Raw genomic sequence first — 19,569 nt, 5'->3', positions numbered from 1 at the left:
GAAATCGGAGGCAAATCGGTGCTCGTTCACGCGAGTGACAATCACAATCACGCAGTGTGAATTATCAAAGACGCGATCTGAGGGAAATCGCCGACACGTCGCCGACGCCCGCAAAATATTTGGCAAGCTAAATACCTGAAGCTGTCGGCGATTCACAATCACGCTGTGTGCAATGATTTCTGACTGAAAACTACATCGGCGATGACCTACAGCCAATGAGAGACCAAGATACAGGGCAGAGGGAAGTTCGGGGAGGAGTTATAGACCAGAATATCAGTATTTTAATAGATATATGAACAATTATATCATACAGAAACAAGCACAAACATTTGCTTGACCAGCCACAACATCAGCATAACAGTTACTGCAAAATTATTTACCTCCAACTCTCTTTGCAGAACACCCAATCCCTGTTCCCTGCATCTCCCTCCTGCATAATCTGTTTTTCTTTTGCTCCTTGTAGCAGGAAATCAGCTATCAGACAATTTGCGGGCTATATATATATTTTATTTTAATAATTCCAGTCTCGCTCGAGAACTCCGGTCTGACGCATGCGGGCTGCAAAATTATTTACCTCCAACTCTCTTTGCAGAACACCCAATCCCTGTTCCCTGCATCTCCCTCCTGCATAATCTGTTTTTCTTTTGCTCCTTGTAGCAGGAAATCAGCTCACAGACAATTTGCGGGCTATATATATATTTTATTTGAATAATTCCAGTCTCGCTCGAGAACTCCGGTCTGACGCATGCGGGAGATGGTCACGCAGTGTGAAAACAACGGCGATCCGACGAGTTTGAAAATCATGCAGTGTGAACTCGGCATTAGTTGACATGTAGCTGCAAAGTTACTTACAGTTAGTAGAATGTCTAAAGTGGACTATCAAAATAAAGTGTAACCCAAAAGATTTTAAATTTAAATGTTTTGAACAATTATTAGGGTGACATATATTTGATCAAGTTAATGCTGTCAACTGTCATCCTAAATGATTTAATTCATTCAGAAATTGTTTGTTCATGTGCCAGAAAAATATGGCTCTGATTAAATATTATATAAAAAAACATATCAAAGGACAGTTGTCAAAAAAATGGCAATTAAGTAGTTTCAATGTACTGTATGTAGTTGCTTTTTGTTTTTCACTGTACAACATACACACAGTATATTCTGTGCCAGTGTGAACTGGAATAAATAAATAAATAAATAAATGCATAAAAATTAGATAGATGAAAAGACACACACACATATAAAGACACACACACATATAAACACACACGCGCACACACACACACACACACACACACACACACACACCTTTTTTAAAACATATTTTTAATTTTCTTTTTTCTTTTTAACATTCTCTTTCTTTGTTTAATTTGTTAGAAATTAGAAGGACACTATTTCCCCTATCTAGATCTCCAGAAAAAGAGATTGAGGCAATTTGAATCATCAACAAAGAACATCTCAGAGGGTCAATATGCTCCTCACAGTGATCTGCTGCTGATGTTGACTTGGCACAGGATGCTAATAATAGCCCTGGCCAAAAAGATTACATCACCAGCGGAGCGTGAGAGATGAGTCACGTCAACCAGACGGTCCGAATCTTCAATGTGTCATTCATAACACCATTCTGGTTCTCAACTGCCCTTTTTCTTTCAATTTCTCCCCCCACTTCCTATCCCGCCCCCCTCCTCTAACAGCTACCGGTCTGAACTAGCTGGTTCCAGACTCAGCAGCATCGTGGGTGTTTCCTCAGCTACTTTTGTTCAGCGGGAGCCAAAGGCACAAATATCTCACAAACATCCACCTTCATCTCTGCTATAATTTCTTCTTTCTGAATTCATTCTCATCCGGCAAGATCCCTAATTGCTCATGACAGGGCTTTCCCCAAACTGTCAGGTCTGACGGGAATTTTTTTTTGCACAGACTTTCATCAGCCAAAAAAGTTGTGGGAGTGTGCCTCAGGCATGCACTACGTGACTATGCACTGTATCATGGTGGAACGCCTCAAGAAAAGGTGATGTACGCTAATGGCTGTGGGACATAGTTAGTGGGTCAGTGTGGGAAGGCCACACCTGCTACGTGACTCACATGCACGTGTGTAAGACATGAAGAGATATTGAGAATATTAGATGTGCGGGTGGCTGTTCATAAGGAAGTCTTTATCTTCTACATCCTTCTAAATTAATTTTCACAATCTGGTTTCAGACGGAAACTTGTTAAGACCTCGAAAAAGAAAAGTTGTTTATGTGAGATGATGAAAAAGTCCTTTTAAATGTTTAATGATTTCAGCAATTTTTGATCTCAGATTCTCATTGAACTTAAAGGAAGAGTTATGACTGAGAAAACATTAGTTAAAACATTTTAATTAGGAATGTTAAGCTTGTTAAACATTTGTGTTAACTGAAAAAGACAAATAAAGTCAAATGATCTTAAGCATTCACAACATTATACGTTATTGCAATCAACATTTGGTCCAGTTAATCCAGTGCTCATGTTTATGCAACGTTATTTTGTTATGACACACATAACTCCCACTAGATGTTTGAATACACCACTCACGTTCAGTGGGACACTATTATACCCTTGACACTTTTTTCTTTTGTTCGTGATTCCATTTCAACCCCTTATGCAGGCTTGCTTTAAGCAGGGACAAGGAAGTCTATTGTTTTTGATGGCATACACAGTCAGTTGCGAACTTTTTCTAAATCAAAGAATGGCATAAAAATCAAATTTGGATTTGCACAACACTGCTACTATGACAAACAGAACAGAGAAAATGTCAAATGTAGTTTTTAGAAAAGCACTAGCATAACGAACAATAGTTTACAGATGCTATTTGGTTTGATAATTTGTATTTAATTCAATGAATTTCAGACATTTTAAAGGTGCCTTATCAGTCCTAATATCTCTTGGCCCCACTTGTATATTTAATGAAGACATGCTACAAAGCAATAATAATACATCACTGATAGGTTACAAAAGGCCTACATGTTTAAATGACTTTGAAAAGTGGTGACAGGAACTTCAATCACCCTCTTCAAGCCAGCTTTAGCTGAATAACATAGCAGCAGTGACTTCAAAGTCTGCTTTATCGTTCTTGGAAAACCTCCTTAAAGTGTCTGAGTGTGATGAAACCAAACAAGCTTTAGTCCCTCACTTCTAAACTCACAGACACCGTGTGTTGCTGTTGTCACAAATCTCCTAGCTACCTGATACACTACACCTCTCTCCTCTTCAAAACACATGCTATCGTTCATCTCATGCCAGACTGCAGCAAACAGAAGAGCTGGCCTGTTGGTTGGCTATCACGCTGACACGTTTTCGGGTCAAAGCGGACACGCCATCCAGCCAAAATAAAAGTGACCATGGGAACACAGTCATAAACAGAGAAACCTTCAGAATAAAAATAATGGCTGAAAAAATGAAAAAAGAAAGAAAAAAGTCAGTACTGTGTATATGCGGCATCATAAAAAAATGAATATCGATTGAAAGTAACTCTGTAAAAGTTAGAAAGCAGGACATTAATTAATGATTTCACAATGCTCTCTTTAATCTCCAACTGGGAGATTCATTGAGAAGCACTTTTAAATGGCAGATTTAATGGCTTTGTAACTCACCTTGAGACAAACAGTGACTCGACAAGCAGACAGACACAGCACACACACATATCAAATCATCACATATATATATATATATATATATATATATACACACATATACATACAGTATATATTACCTTTCAAAAGTTCAAAAGGGTCAGTATATGCATTTTTATATATGCATACAAGGATGCATTAAATTCATTAAAAGTAGCAGTAGAGGCATTTATAACGTTACAAAAGATTTCTATTTCAAATAAATTCCATTTTTTAACTTTCTATTCAAAGAATCTTCAAAAGAATTATCACAGTTTCCACAAAAACATTCAATATTAAATCCAATTCATGTCATGAAAAAAGCTACATTTGCAGCTCTGTGCTGTCACAATATCATCTGGTGCTCAACAACAGAAGGCCCTTCATCATATCTTAACCATTTTACAATGTGATTTGTGTGCGGTTTTCACTGAGGTTGCTTTTCCAGCTTTTGCTTGCTCATATCCTAATTAATTTATTTTTTGTGAAAAATGGAGCACTTAATGCATATTTACATGCATTTATATTAGATTACACATATGATGCGTGACTCCAGGGTTAAGTGGGGGGAATTTATTACCATGGTTTCTTATACTACAGATCATTTTGGTTTGAGAATGGAGCTATAGTGACCCCTACAGCCACAATACAACAACACAAATTCTAGGAAGACCAGTGGTTTACAGTTCCAGCATTGATAACTATGAGTAAACATATATATTTAGACAGTTTATCATAAGGATAAAGAGTGCTCACAGTTTGTTTTGGCCACATCACCATGCAGACTGCACACAGTCACGCAGTCAAAGAGCACTAACAAAAGAACTTAAAATAGGCCTGAAGTTGAATGAAATGGCTGTTGATGGTTTCCTTCCTCACTTATCTGATGGTATATCCTGAAGCTTCTTGGAAATCTGACAGAAGCCTGGTCCCTCTATCTATTCTGGAACATGCACAATGGCCTTTGGCTGTTGCTTTCAGTGCTCTGGGTTCTGTCCTTGTATTGTGTACACAAGTTTTTGCTGTGTGGAAATGCTAAACTAGACCGGTCAACTTCCAGTTTGGATGCAGCACATCATAATGTTGATCCCTCAAGGCTGAACAAGTCATTCTCAAATTGAGCTTCTAAATTAATAGCTGCGCATGCTAGAAAGCGATACAATGCATTTTCACACGGGCACGAGTGACTAGCTGTGCCAGAGCTAACCCTCATTCTTTCCAGTCAACAAACAAACAAAAAGGCAGCTCATCATGTCAAGCGTTGCCCTGTCTCACACTCCAAAGTTCAGGCCAAATTAACTATATGTGCTTCCCAGGTATCCAAAAATAGAGCAGGCAGGCTCCTAGAGTCCAGAGGTTATCCAGGAACTGTGCTGACTGACCTGCACTGATAGGACTGCCCTGGTCGCCCGCCAAATCTGGACTGCATTAAGAGCTAGTTTGAAGGGCAGGACTTAAACACTAATAAAGTGGAGCCTATGAACAATAAATAAAGTTGGTAGAAGAGAAAATACAAATTAGCCACAGTAAGTACAAAACTGGAGGATTCTGCGTAGCAAAAAGCAGCCACAACGATAACGGCAATAATTTATTGTGCTCACATATGAATGTGACACTTTTAATATCCTGCAATACTGTCCATTTCAATAAAAAGTAGTACAGTAACAGCAAGTACATAGTACAGTAATAGTATCAGACTATGGTAGACTATATAATGTGAATGACTGATATGTACTGTGGTTCCTCTCAAAAAAAAAAGGGAAAACTTTATTTTTCATTTTTTAAAACATAATCTGTTATATATTTCTGTTAGCGGTGGGCCAAAAAGGCTACATTGGTCTGCTATCTGTATGAATGCTGTTGAGAACTGTGCTAAAGGTCAGGCCAACTCTCTGCCTCTGTTTACAGTACTTTTTTGGTAGGAAATAAGGTGTTCAAGGCCTGATCATTTGGGGTCATCACTGGGTAGCTTATCCCAGTGCTGGGGAAAAAAAAAGAGCCATTGGCCAAGTTTCCAGGAGGACATAGTCTAAGCACACATACTAATCAAAATATGCACCAGATGATGACATCTCAAAACATGCAGTATTTGCTCTCAAACAAATGCTCTCAGGAAAAACAACATGGAAAGCAGACAAAAGTGCCATAAGAGCAAAACTGTTAGTGTTAAGATCACCAATAAAACTAAATGATAACTCACATAGGCACAATCAATAGTCGGAAATAACTAGGTTTGAAGATCCTGAAGGAAACAGCAGTGCTGGCAAGACAGCAAAATAATGGTTTTAAAGTTTTAGGTAAAATTAGTTTTTAGGCTTTGTTTCTGTGTAAATACAACACCAATGAAATGAAAAGAAATGATCAGCAAAGTCCTATAGGGCACTGGTTTGCACTGAATTAACTGCAGAAGTTTGTGGAGAAGAAGCTAAAAAAGGAAAAAGAGGAATTTCAATACAATGCTTGTCTCACATGTACTCTTAAATTGTAATAAAACTGCTCAAAGCATGAGGAATAAATTGTTTTTATCCAAAGTGCAGTCTTAATGTAGAAACCTGTAGTTAACCTGTAGTTCAAAGACACAATAATAGTTAATTGGTCATGCTGTGACCTTTTAAGTACCAGCCCAATCGAAACCCCCATTTCTACACTCTACAGTTTAAAAGGTTGGGATTGGTAACGTTTTTTTTTTTTGCTGAAATAAGTCTATACATGAATTTGTTTGATCAAAAATACTTTAAAAACAGCAATACTGTAAAATATTACTACAATTACTACAACTGTTTTCTATTTGAATATAACTTAAAATGTAATTTATTCTTGTGATGGCAAAGCCGAATTTAGAGCCATTACTCCAGTTTTCAGTGTCACACGATCCTACAGAAATCATTAAAATATGCTGATCTGGTGCTCAAGAATCTTGATATCAACGTTGAAAAAATGTTCCTGCTTAATATTTTAATGGAAACCATAATACATACTTTCCAGGATTCCGTTATCAATAGAAAGTTCAAAAGAACAGCATTCAGTTGAAATAGAAATCTTCTGTAACATTATAAATTAGACCCCCAAACTTTTGAACAATAGTGTAGCTTATTTTTACTACATCTAGATAAACTTCTGTAAACTAAAAATGTAGTTTGTTTCGTAGAACCAGGGATTTATCTTTTTTTAACCTTTAACCTAGGGTGTTGTGGCTGCTCAGCTTTTGTGAGTGGTTTTAAGCATGTTGCTATGAGGCTGCCAGGGTGTTCTTTTTCCCCCCCAAGTCTCTGTGACATTGGGCCCTTTAATGTGATTTTTCACCCGTTTTAAGGTTGCAAAGGTAAACGCTGTGAGTCTAATTGTGTAGAAAAGTCAACGTTTTATATTTGAAGTATCATTCATATCCACAACACAAATGGCATAGGATGTGTTGATTATGCACCAAAGTTTAGTAGTAATTACCCAGCAGCCATGTGTCTCTGTGGAAAGAGGCCTCAACCCTTAGCAAATGAAACGCTGCACGCACCCAATTTGCCTTGTTCTCCATGAGTTTGCGTATAGACCTCAATCCAGTTTGAAGCAGACTTTGTGAAAGAGGTGCAGCAGTATCGATAAGAGTAGTAATACCGTTAAAACCTTAACGATACCCATCCCTAGGTGCATTGTTGGTCTGAATAAGCATGTCCTTTCTTGTCATTCGAGCGAATTAACAGACATTGGTACAATTTAATTAGAGGGGGAGAACTCTGGCCTCTCGAACACCCCCTTTTGCCTTCTTTTGTAATCTGATTGCATCGTGGGACCATCAAACGGTTTAGATTCACTAAGCAGTGCATGTATGTATGTATTTATAATTTTGTGTGTATGTCAGTGTTTGTAAGAAGTAGCAAACACACACACACACACACCTAAAACACTGCAGAAAGAGGGCAGAGGGGAGTTTTGAGATTCCAGAGATTTGCTTCCTTTTGCTCGACTTTCTCACAGGCATTGTTGTGCTCTCCCAGACATTTTGACGTCAGTCAGACCATGAGCGTCACTTTCCCACTTATTGATTTACACTGAATGGACATTCCCTGTCTCAAATGCAGCTCCCACGACCAGCTGAAACTCTTGCCCCCGGTTTCACAGACAAGGTTTAAGCCTAATCCCAGACTAAAATCTAAGTCTGAGCTGTTTCAACTGAAAGAAACATGCTCTGACTGATCTTAAAATATATCAGTGCCTTTATTTTGTCTCAAAATGCACACCAGTAATGTTTTTTTTCTAAGGCACGTTTATAAAAATGACTTAAATGTCCTAATTGAACTATGGCCTAATTCTGGTTTAGTCTAAGCCCTGTTTGTGAAACCAGGCCTTGAAGTCTTAAAACATTCATCAACAATTACATTAAAGGGGTCATATGATGCTGCTAAAAAGAACATTATTTTGTGTATTTGGTGTAATGAAATGTGTTTATGCGGTTTAAGGTTCAAAAAACACATTATTTTCCACATACTGTACATTATTGTTTCTCCTCTATGCCCCGCCTTTCTGAAATGCGCCGATTTTTACAAAGCTCATCGGTCTGAAAAGCAAGGTGTGCTCTGATTGGCCAGCTATCCAGTGCGTTGTGATTGGCCGAATACCTCAAGCGTTTGACGGAAATGTTACGCCCCTTACCATATTGTGATGCCCTGTCCGGCCGGAGCGACGAGACAAAAACATTAAAACCCATTATAAACGAGGCATTTGTTGCATCCAGTAGGGACATAATTACGGATTATAATGACTTATACTGTCTTTTTACGACAAACAAACAACAAGTGCTACTCTACACTGCTCAAAAAACCCGCGTTTGAATCGTCAGTGGCAAATTCTTTAAATATAAAAAACGTACTTACAGTCTGTGAGTCAGAACAGCCGGCATTGTAGTCTACTCTCCCAGGATCAGGAAACAGTCCTTCATAAAATGCGCTGGACACATCTGAATATTTGGGTTAAACGGTTCTGGAACAGTGTTGTAAATACAACTTAACCACTGATTTCTAGTCGTGTCCTCTTTTAGAAGGCCAAACAAAGTAGTTTCGCTTTCACAACGAAACACAGCGTCACACCTGGCGGCCTAGAGTGAGCCGCGGCCTAGAGTGAGCAGAGGCGGGTGGGCTTGAGAACGGAGCGGCCGGCGGATTCAACGGAGGAGCGTCCGGAGGGCTTGCGGCAACCACATGTGACGAGGACTCCACTTCGTCCACGGTGAAAGCCGATACACAGTGCAAAGTTGATGTATGTTTTAGGTAGGCGTGGTTGACTCTTAACTTTTATAAAGAATATCTCTTTGCATTTGAGACTTTAGTCTTTGCAACTTTACAGATCTTCTTTATGCACCAAGAGCTTGTAACACTCCAAGAAGAAAGGAAAAATTTAAATCGCATCATATGACCCCTTTAACAAAACTCACTGTATTCATTGAGAAGCTTATTATTATTTGCATCCAGATACTGTCTAACACAGATAGGACTGACATTCAAATATTTCAGCTCATATTGTACACTACTGTTCAAAAGTTTGGGGTGATTTTATTTTGCAAAAGATTAAGATACATTAAATTAATTTAATAAATGACAGTAAAGACATTTATAATGTTACACAAGGTTTCTATTTAAAAAATATTCATCAAATAATCTTAAAAAAAAAAGTATAACAGTTTCTACAAAAATATTAAGCACCACAACTGTTTTCAACATTTATTGTAAGTTTCTTGAGCAACAGATCAGATTCCATCACAGGAATAAATAGAATTTTAAAATTAAAAATAGGAAACAGTTAATGCAGCCAAATAAATGCAGCCTTTGTGAGCATAAGAGATTAGAAGATTTTTTAAAAATCAAACTTTTGGTATATGATTTGCGTGTTCATATGATACACTCTTGAATATATACTGAAGTCCTGTGTGTTTGGATAGTTTTAAACCTAATTTTAAAAATATTTCAAAAATACTGTAAATACATGTTGAGGCACTTACAACACAAGATGCAACTAAAGAATACACACAATATTTCCCCCCATTTCCTTATTTTCAATTTAGAAGGTGGATAAAACAGTACGTCAGCCATCACTACGTCAATAAAACACTACGTCAGGGACAATAAAATAGTACTACTCAAGAACAAAACATGAGTTATTTTGTCCACCTGGATTCATGTAACAAATCCTATTGCTCTGAAAAGTCTTCCTATGAATTTCACAGCATTAGCTCATTATTAGCCTGCTATCATGCAGACATTTATGCATCTCCAACAATTATTGCTAGTGCAGCCTCATAACATACGTAAGTCATGACACACTCAGCTTTTTCCATCTCCATCTCCAAACAAATGTGATCATAACAAATGTCAAAAGGAAAAATGTACAGTCCTTTTGTGGAAATAAACATTCAGCTTATCACAGGAACACTTTATTTTGAGCTACAGTATACGTTATCATGGGTGTACGATCAGAAAATTGTTTTATTATACTTCCAAAAAAGAGAGAGGGTGGAACACAAAATTTAGACTGGTTATATATATTTGAGACTTAATTGTATCACCTAGTACTGCAAAACCAGAGTGACAAATGACACACTGAGCTGGCAAGGAAGAGCTTCAGAAAGAGACTGCATGCTGCACATGACACAGGGTACGTTAAGTGAACCTAATATACCTGAAATGAGCTGAAATGAGCGTAACTGATTTTGGGATACCCTGACCTCTATCACTTCATTCTGGGACATTCAATTCAGGACAAAATTAAGGGGATGCATCGAGGAGGGGGTATTTAATTTCATATGGAATACTATATTCATTAAATCTTCTCTGTTGTATTTGTGTGACAATACTTCCACTGCACGGGTGGCCATGTGTGTCAGCGTCTCCATATGTGTTTGTGTACATCTCACACACGAGCTGCATGCATGTGAATCTAAAGGCCACCTTCCCGAAAAGCCTTTTATTGCTGCGGCTCGCTAGATGATTACCCTTGCTAAATGTGTGTTATTGTTGCTCATAAGAACAGCCTTACTGCACTTACATTCTGGCCCAGGTGAGCTAGTCTGGGTAAATTTCCACTAACTACAGTCTTGAGTTGTCGACCTGTCTCACCTACATGCTGTCACGCAGGTAGTCAAGTTGAGACAGGTTACTGAAGAGAAAAACTATGGCTGAAGGCGTTTAATGTTTTAGCACAATCACAATACATTTTCTTATTCTGTATTTTTTGCATCATAGATAAAAACTTGTATAAGTGAATTCTGAAGTCAAATGTCAAACAGTGATTAAAAAAAGATAAAACTATAGAAAGAGTGTAGACTGAAATGTCTAACAAATAGAGCAAAAATAATGCAGTGCATTTGGTACCATAATTTTGCATTTGTGACCCTGGACCACAAAACCAGTCATAAGTGTCAATTTTTTTCAAAATTGAGATTTGTACATCTTCTGAAAGCTGAATAAATACGCTTTCCATTGATGTATGGTTTGTTAGGATAGGACAATATCTGGCCGAGATACAACTATTTGAAAATCTGAGGGTGCAAAAAAATCTAAATATTGAGAAAATAGCCTTTAAAGTTGTCCAAATGAAGTTCTTAGCAATGCATATTACTAATCAAAAATTAAGTTTTAATATATTTACGGTAGGAAATTTACACAATATCTTCATGGAACATAATCTTTTCTTAATATCCTAATGATTTTTGGCACAAAAGAAAAATCGATAATTTTGACCCATACAATGTATTTTTGGCTATTGCTACAAATATACCTGTGCAACTTAAGACTGGTTTTGTGGTCCAAGGTCACATTTCCGAAAATAAGTTCAATTTAGAAATTACAATTTACTGTAACTTTTTACTCAGATTGTTATGGTGACAATATAATTTGCAATGAATCTACAAAATGATATTATTTCAGAAGACAGAAAGCCATACAGCTATGAAATGAGAGTGAGTGACCGAACTCAAATTTTTGTGTTGGGTACTCCAGTTTTCATCTGGAAGATGTCCTTTTTAAAGTGTCTGTTTAAAATATTTGCAACATGCTGCAAAAACCTATCAGATGTTAGACTGACATATGGAAGATGTTTTGTTGCATCTGATTTAGATTGTGTGCAAATACTCTTTTAAAGATGTTTATCAGATGTTTATACAAAAATAACACTTTAAATAGCACACATTAACATCCAGATGATGCACTATTTCAGAGACATCTCAGTGATGCACATGTGCTTACTGGGAAGTCCAAAATCGACTTTTCCAAGTCCAAGTCTAGAGGATATTTATCTTATAACCTTTTAACATCCTTTGACAAAATATGAGCCCAGCTATTGTCGGTACCGAACCTGTATGACGCATGACTTCTTGGGATGGCCAGACTGGAATTTTCCATTCAACACCGTTGAGGTAAAGAAAAGCGAAACAATTAACGGATGACAGAATGCGAGCGGGTTTTTCTGAGCCCTGTTAAGTAGAGCCATGTTTGTTTTCTTCTTTTTCTATAAGTGAGCAGGACCAGTGGAAAATTCCCACTCCAGTCCACAGGTATCAGACCTCTGACTAAATGACCCCCCTCTTCTTTGTAGAGGGATGGGTGCATAGGGATAGTTCGGTTGTCAGGGCTTAACACACTAGCCCATTTGGATGTGCTCGCCCAAGCTGCAATGACACATTTCTTAGAAAATGTTATCTGTTCTTGAAGTTCTTGAGTTTCCCGATGTGCTTGGTTCAAAAGATATACATGCAATAAGACACCTTCAACATCTCCTGTCCACCTGTCCATTCACGCAAAACTAACCCAAACCAAGAGTTATCTACTTTAAATCACTGTTTTCATTAGACGTGACTCGTGCAGTAGTTTCTGATACCGACTTTGTGTATTCAGGTTACAGTACAATGTTACTGATGCACAGGCAGAAGAAAGCACTCTAATGCATAATACTTTTTCACATCCACCTCGACATGTCATTCAAAGCACGCACAAAACATCCACTTTCAGCTTTTACTAAGTTTAACACAACTCCTGGGACTCAGCAACATCACACTGTACCTTACACTTGCTCAAAGATGAGGCAAACATCCTCACGCTAAACTAGGCCGCATTACGCAGCAAAAAAATCATGTTGACGTCATAGCTGTATCACATTTCTTTGGAGTAGCGTCCTAGACCCTGATACTGATTCCCAAGCACAGATTATACGTGGATTTCAGCCTCACCATCACATTATCAGTTACTGCATGATACTGACGTAACATACACCGGAAAAGTTTATTTACACATTATAGGAAGTTACAGTGAACAATTAGACCATCTTAAACCAGAATTAATTTACATGCATATTTAGTGTTAACTTGAATAGGCATGCTGTTTGCCATCGAAATTTAACTGGTTGACCACATTACTGGTTAAGTTAGGTCTTACCTGAGTCCCTAAGCAGGCCACCATCATGTGTGTGAGGAGTTTGGCAGCGAACATTAGGAATCTAGAGCACAGCACATGAGACACAATGGCCAAGGCAAACCCTGGGGGTGAAAGACAGATATATACTGTACATAGTCCTGATGACACAAGCAATGGAAGATTTCTTGGTGGGATTTGTACCCCCACAATCATGTAGACCAGGGCTGTCCAAACTCGGTCCTGGAGGGCCGGTGTCCTGCAGAGTTTTACTCCAACCCTAATTAAAAATACCTGAACCAGCTAATCAAGCTCTTACTAGGCATAGAAACTTCCAGTCAGGTGTGTTGAGGCAAGTTGGAGCTAAACTCTGCAGGACACCGGCCCTCCAGGACCGAGTTTGGCCAGCCCTGATGTAGACGGTAATGAGTTACCTGAGATACAAATGAAGCCAGCAGCATAGAAGGCCTCATTGAATGAAGCCAAACTTCCTGTCTCTGCATATGCTGTGTAGACGGAGAGATGCGTACAGGCACACTCCACAAAACTCTGACTTTCGTCCACCACACGGCAAAACTGACCGTCAGACACACAGCTGGACAGGAGAAATTATACCAGAATGATCATGGCAAGCCACATGTCATATAAAAAAAACCAAACAAACAAACAAAGAAACTAAGAACAAAACTAAACAAAAAAAAAAAAGAACACAAAATTAAAACTAAAACAAAACAAAAACAAAACAAAAGGCTTTTTGATACAAGTTTAAAGGTGAAGTATGTCATTTCTGTGCCACTAGTGCCACTAAATGATAATGTAAAAAATCATAATAATTGTTCTATACTATTTTTTCTAAAGAAATGTAAAATAAAACAGTATAAATTAAATTAGTCATTATTGATTGCCATTATTGGGCAGATGTATAGTGCATCTCTAATTCATAATTATTCCTAGTACTAAGGGAAATGTTTACTGAACATGAAGTTTCAGTGTGCTGTGACAACTAAGAACAAAACAAAAAAAAAAAAAAAAAGAACACAAAATTAAAACTAAAACAAAACAAAAACAAAACAAAAGGCTTTTTGATACAAGTTTAAAGGTGAAGTATGTCATTTCTGTGCCACTAGTGCCACTAAATGATAATGTAAAAAATCATAATAATTGTTCTATACTATTTTTTCTAAAGAAATGTAAAATAAAACAGTATAAATTAAATTAGTCATTATTGATTGCCATTATCGGGCAGATGTATAGTGCATCTCTAATTCATAATTATTCCTAGTACTAAGGGAAATGTTTTACTGAACATGAAGTTTCAGTGTGCTGTGACATGAGATTTTGTTTGGAGGAGTTCAACAATCTTTCAGGATATTTTAAGGTTAAGTTCAGTGCGACAAATTTCACCCAATGGGGAAACACAGAAAGCTGTTAAATTGGACTTGACTGTTCATCTAAATTAAACTTATGCAACACACCAATTTATCATTCCAAATGATCTCGCATTACTCTGAATTCCAGCTATTAAGCTGTCACTGAGATTAGCTTGCTGAAGGAATCATTTAGTCGCTCTAGGAAGTCATTTATATTACAAGAAATCACAATAGCATAACAAATAGTTATGAAGTTGAGAAAAGTTCCCAAAGTTAAGAGAAAAAAATATATATATTTACAATATCTGTTATCTAAAGCATAATTCTGAAATCCATCTGTTTTACATCAACCCAAACCTGTAGAAAATTCAGGGACAAACTGTAGTTAATATTCTAGGCTAAAAGCTGTGAAATGTCCTCTAGAATAGCTTCCTGGCCAAGAACACACCCTTTAACGTACTGAACTTTCCTGCTCAAATACACACAGGCATGTCCTAAAGAATGTGTGAGACAGGCCTTAAAAGACTTCGCCATGGCAGGTCACGAGCCCTGACCCTTCAGCTCCACTGTACACACTGTCTGTCTCAGCAATGAGCGTGACATTCATGGACAAGGTCAGAGCTTTACCGCCAGATGGTCTGTCAAGTTCATTTGGATGAGTATTTTTTTTTAGTAAATAGGCATGTAATCTCAAATGTGTTTTCAAGTATGAATGAAGAGTAGTAGAATGTATTGTGTGTAGTACGTTTTACACTAAAGGAGCTCCTAACTTTGTAAACAACTAAAGTTGTGCCATGCAACACCTTAATAACTATATGCATGTGTTTGCGTTTTGTAATTACCTCTCGGCAGCCTGATTCCACAGGAGGCACAGAGATTGGAGAGGTTTTCCACGTCGGTCAGGAGTGTGTATGCGGTAAACAACCTTTTGACCCTCAGCAAGCGATTTAGAGGCTCTGCCATGAAGACTGACTGAGAAAACCTGCACAAACACACACATTTATGGATTATTCAGAGTGAATTCAGCTATTAAAAACACTAAAAGTTGTAGTCAGTTCCCAATTCCAAGTGCAAATAAAATATTATAATCACTTTAAATGCCCTATCCAGAGGAAGCCACATACATGATTTGTGATCCCATACATGATCCCAAACATGAGACAACTTAAAATGTCCAACTCAACAGTGTCATCTGCTGGACACTGGCTTGAGCTTAGTGGGCAAAAGCTACATTCACATTTGTGAAACTGTCTACTACAACAAATACAACAATTTGTGTTGAGCACTGATGTATTGAGGGATACAGTGAAACGCTCTTTCACCTTGTCATTTATGCACTGGCTTTTGTGTTGGTGAGGAACCAGTGCTCAGTACTATATTCGGTGAAGTGCGCTTTATGGCAAGCGGACAGGGCCATGCGGTCTGCAGGAAGGGCTGGTACCTCCAGCAGGGTCTCAGGCAGGGTGAACGTGTCTGCGTTTTTGCCTGTAAATGTGTGGCCGTTGATTTGAGTGGGGTACCAGTGGTGAGCTGCTATGGTGAAATACGGGCAGGTGTCCAGTATGGTTGTGCCTCTGGATTAAAGACAAAAAAATCAATGCATATAAGAATGAGCTCAGATAAAAACAAAACAGAAAAAAACATGAAATTATGACAATAAATAGATCTCACCTCTTTCCTTCTGCCCCACAGTCAATGTCTGTGAGCAGGCTGAAGGCAAAACGCTACGCCACCTCAGCCAGCTGGCTCATACCTCGAGTGTCCGCTCGGCTGGGGTTCGACATAGAGCACAAGAGGTCATAGGTCAAGCCACGGCTGCTGTCTTTTAGTGGAGACTGCTCAGCATCTTTCAGAATCTGTGAAGTGAGTTTAGGCTCATTTTAAAAAGTTTGAAAACTCCTTTACAATACTACTACATCAATTTTAGAATCACATTTAGAAAATGTGTGTGGCACTGCCATAATGCTTTGGTGTTGTGAGTGCTTGCCATTGTGTTTCTAGGGTGGTCATTAAGGTGCAATCACATTTACCATTGCTTTGTGAAATTTTGCGGACACAATCCATTCATTTAAATAGAATCCGTGTCATTGGGAGTTTCGTACGAGGGCAAAAAGAATCCCCATGCAGATTTCGTTCATGTTCAAGTTAGTCGAGTGAATTTGCCACAATGAACAGGAAGCTGCTTGGTTTGAAAGGGAATTCTGTGTGAGCAGTGCTTCATTCTTTGCTACACTACTGACAATGGAAATTTGCCAATTTTTGCCAGCAAACGTTTTGACAACATTTTCTAATGTGACAGCACCTTTGGGGATGTTCTTGTCAAAATTTGTTGCCAACAAAAAATGCAAGTATTGGCAGTAGTAGTCAACCACTACTAAGCAACTCTGTGACATTCTACTTTCAGTTATTTAATGTGAAAAGAGAACTTAAAACAAACCAATGTTTAAATCTCAGAAACCCTGATTTGCTTATATTGTAGTACTAATAGCGTGAAGCAGTCTGGGCGTTACTGTTCCCAGTAATAAAATGGTACAGATTAACTGAAAAGACAAAGCTTTGTTGCCAAGACTAGAGATTTTTTCACACAGTGGAGCCTTGTGTGGCTGCACATACAAGCATTGTACTCCCTAGATAAAAGATTTCTAGGAACTTAAGGAACAAAAAAGCATTGTAAGGAAAGCTGTTTTAATTGATTTCTGGGGGCCATTATGTGGCCCCTCATTGTTTTTAGACAGAATGCAGAACAGCTGGATTTCCTGAACAACTGTATTCAAAAAATGCTCAAGATCCGGCAAACTTTAAATAAATTCTCACCTCTCTAAAACCTGATAAACATGTTTATCATTCACTAAATAAACATACACTAATGCTCACCAAGGGTGCATTTATTTGATCAAAAATACAGTAAAAATGACAATTTAAAACAGCAATTACTCCATCCTTCAGTGTCACATGATCCTTCAGAAATCATTCTAATATGCTGATTTAGTGCTCCAGAAGCATTTCACATTATTAGCAATGTTGAAAACATTGTTATGCCCCTTTCTTTTGTGGAAACTGCTACATTTTTTCAGGATTCTTTGATGAATAGAAAGTTCAAAAGAACAGCATTTATTTAAAACCGAAATCTTTTACAACATTATAAATGTTTTTACTGTCACTATAATCAATTTTATGCAACCTAGTGGAATAAAAGTATTAATTTATTCAAAAATAAGAAAGAAAGAAATCGATAAAATAAAACAAATTTACTGACCCCAAAATTGTTAACTGTAGTCTGCATATCAAAGTTTGGAACTAAAGGAGTGTCAGTGTAATGAAAAGTGATTTTATACCTCTTTGGTCCACACCTTTGACATGCTTACTTTGCTACCTAAATAGGAATTTCTTATTTATTACTATTGTTTTTTTCCCCCATTGGTTTAGGGTTTTAATCGTTTTTATTACTCAGGATTGCTCAATCCTAAAATGGAATGAAGACATTATTTAGTCAACTTTCCTTCTGAGAACATTTGTGTTTAGGACACATTTTTTGGAATGTTTGCTCATTTGCTTACCTTGCTTAGTGCATCTAACACTGCAGTTAGCTGCTCTGGAGTGATGTCCTTACTAACTTTGTTGATAAGCCCTTGCAGGACCCGATTGATGATGGTCTCATCCAGAGGCTGATGTAACTGGTCCAGCAGGGCCCACACTGCCTGAGCCTCTGAGTCCGAAACCAGGGTGATGTTAGTCAGCCCGAATTCTGGGTGAACCCGTGCACCACCAGTGGCATCAGAGAGAGCCACGCGGAACCGTTTGGGTGTTGGGTTGGAAGAACTGATGTTCGGTGTGAGGGCCACGTCCAGACCAGCACTTCTCTGTCCAGTCTCAAAAGTCAGGGTGCCCTCTGCCATGACAAAGTCCTGCCCTGCCACGGCAGGCCAGACCAGAGAGGGTCCAATAGACTCCGCTTTCTGAAGCTCCTGTGAGAGCAGACGACACAAAACACAGTTAATACTCTGATATTTACACCTAAAATCGGTTTTCTTAGAACTTTTAAAGTAACTGAGCACATAGCAAGAGGTTGATGGAGGTGGACAGTTAAAACTTTGAAATTCACTTTGCACACTTTCCTTTGAAGTGTGTAACTAACATACCGGGAATGAAAAGTATTTCCTTATGCCTTAAAGTAAAACAGTAGGCAAGGAAAACTGAAAAATTAAGGAAAGGAAAGGGTGTGCCAGAGGGACAAAAAGAGCAAAAAATAAAAAAAAAGAATTCCCACAGACTTTTCCAGTTCCACTATGCAACCATATCTATTGCCTTTGAAGTATCTGCTGGGAACTCAGTGGCCTAATTGCTCATAGCTCTTATCTTCTCTACATTCATCATCTTAGCTCATGAATTTGACATCATCTCAGTCCTCTAATCACTAATGTGGTCACATTATGTAATGGGGTCAGAGAGGGGTGTAGGCTGGGTACTGGCAGATGGACATGCAGTTGCTCTTTGATTACAGCCAATGAGTAATTAATAAGAATAACTGAATTTTCAGCAATAAACTATGCAAATAAACCATATGTTCTTTCTGAGTTTGCTGAATTTGTACTGTATATGTATTCTCTATGCCTCCTTGATTCTAAATCCAGTATATTATTGTGCTTATTGAATATCTCTTGTTATCTTAGGAGATGCTTCCTTTTTCAAATGAATCTCACCTGCATGCGGTACTTCACAGAGATAGTTGATGCTGCACTGGCATCCCTGTAGACCTGAAGACTGACTCTTGTGGCTTTGAGGGTGACCACGGGTAGTCTGGAGCCCTGGGCGAAATACACCAGCCCCCGTGGGTCATCACTCTCCACCATGGTGACATTGGCAAAACGGGCAGTCTGGTTTATGGTGGCACCCTCGCCCACTTTATAGACCTCCACCAGGAACCAAACCTCATACTCTGGGTCCTGCAGTACACAGATGACAAAAAAAAAACAATGAGTAAGATGATCAGAGAAGCTGTAAAGGTGGATTCCCAATAAGCAGTACATAAAAACAAGCATAATAAAAAAAAGCAAAGAAAAGAAAAGCAAAAAATGGGCCATGAAAAATGCCATGAGACACTTCTAAAATATGATTTAAAAAGTAAAATATGATTTTATACCTTGTCTGGCCGGACCTCCAACCTGAGGGCACAGAGTA

General features: G+C 38.2%; 1 protein-coding gene across 1 annotated transcript in view; it reads right to left on the bottom strand.

The window, feature by feature from the left end:
* LOC107669515 (G-protein coupled receptor 98-like) overlaps positions 1-19,569 on the bottom strand; it is a 142,545-nt gene that overhangs the window by 39,034 nt on the left and 83,942 nt on the right. The window contains 2 exon segments of the mRNA XM_016461784.1: positions 13,046-13,146; positions 13,456-13,616. Of these exon segments, the coding sequence (XP_016317270.1) occupies positions 13,046-13,146; positions 13,456-13,616 (262 nt within the window).

Source organism: Sinocyclocheilus anshuiensis, unplaced genomic scaffold, assembly GCF_001515605.1.
Source record: "Sinocyclocheilus anshuiensis isolate Anshui unplaced genomic scaffold, SAMN03320099.WGS_v1.1 scaffold356, whole genome shotgun sequence".
NCBI lineage: Eukaryota > Metazoa > Chordata > Actinopteri > Cypriniformes > Cyprinidae > Sinocyclocheilus > Sinocyclocheilus anshuiensis.
The sequence above is the reverse complement of the archived record's forward strand: the minus strand, read 5'-3'. Positions and strand labels throughout refer to the sequence as shown.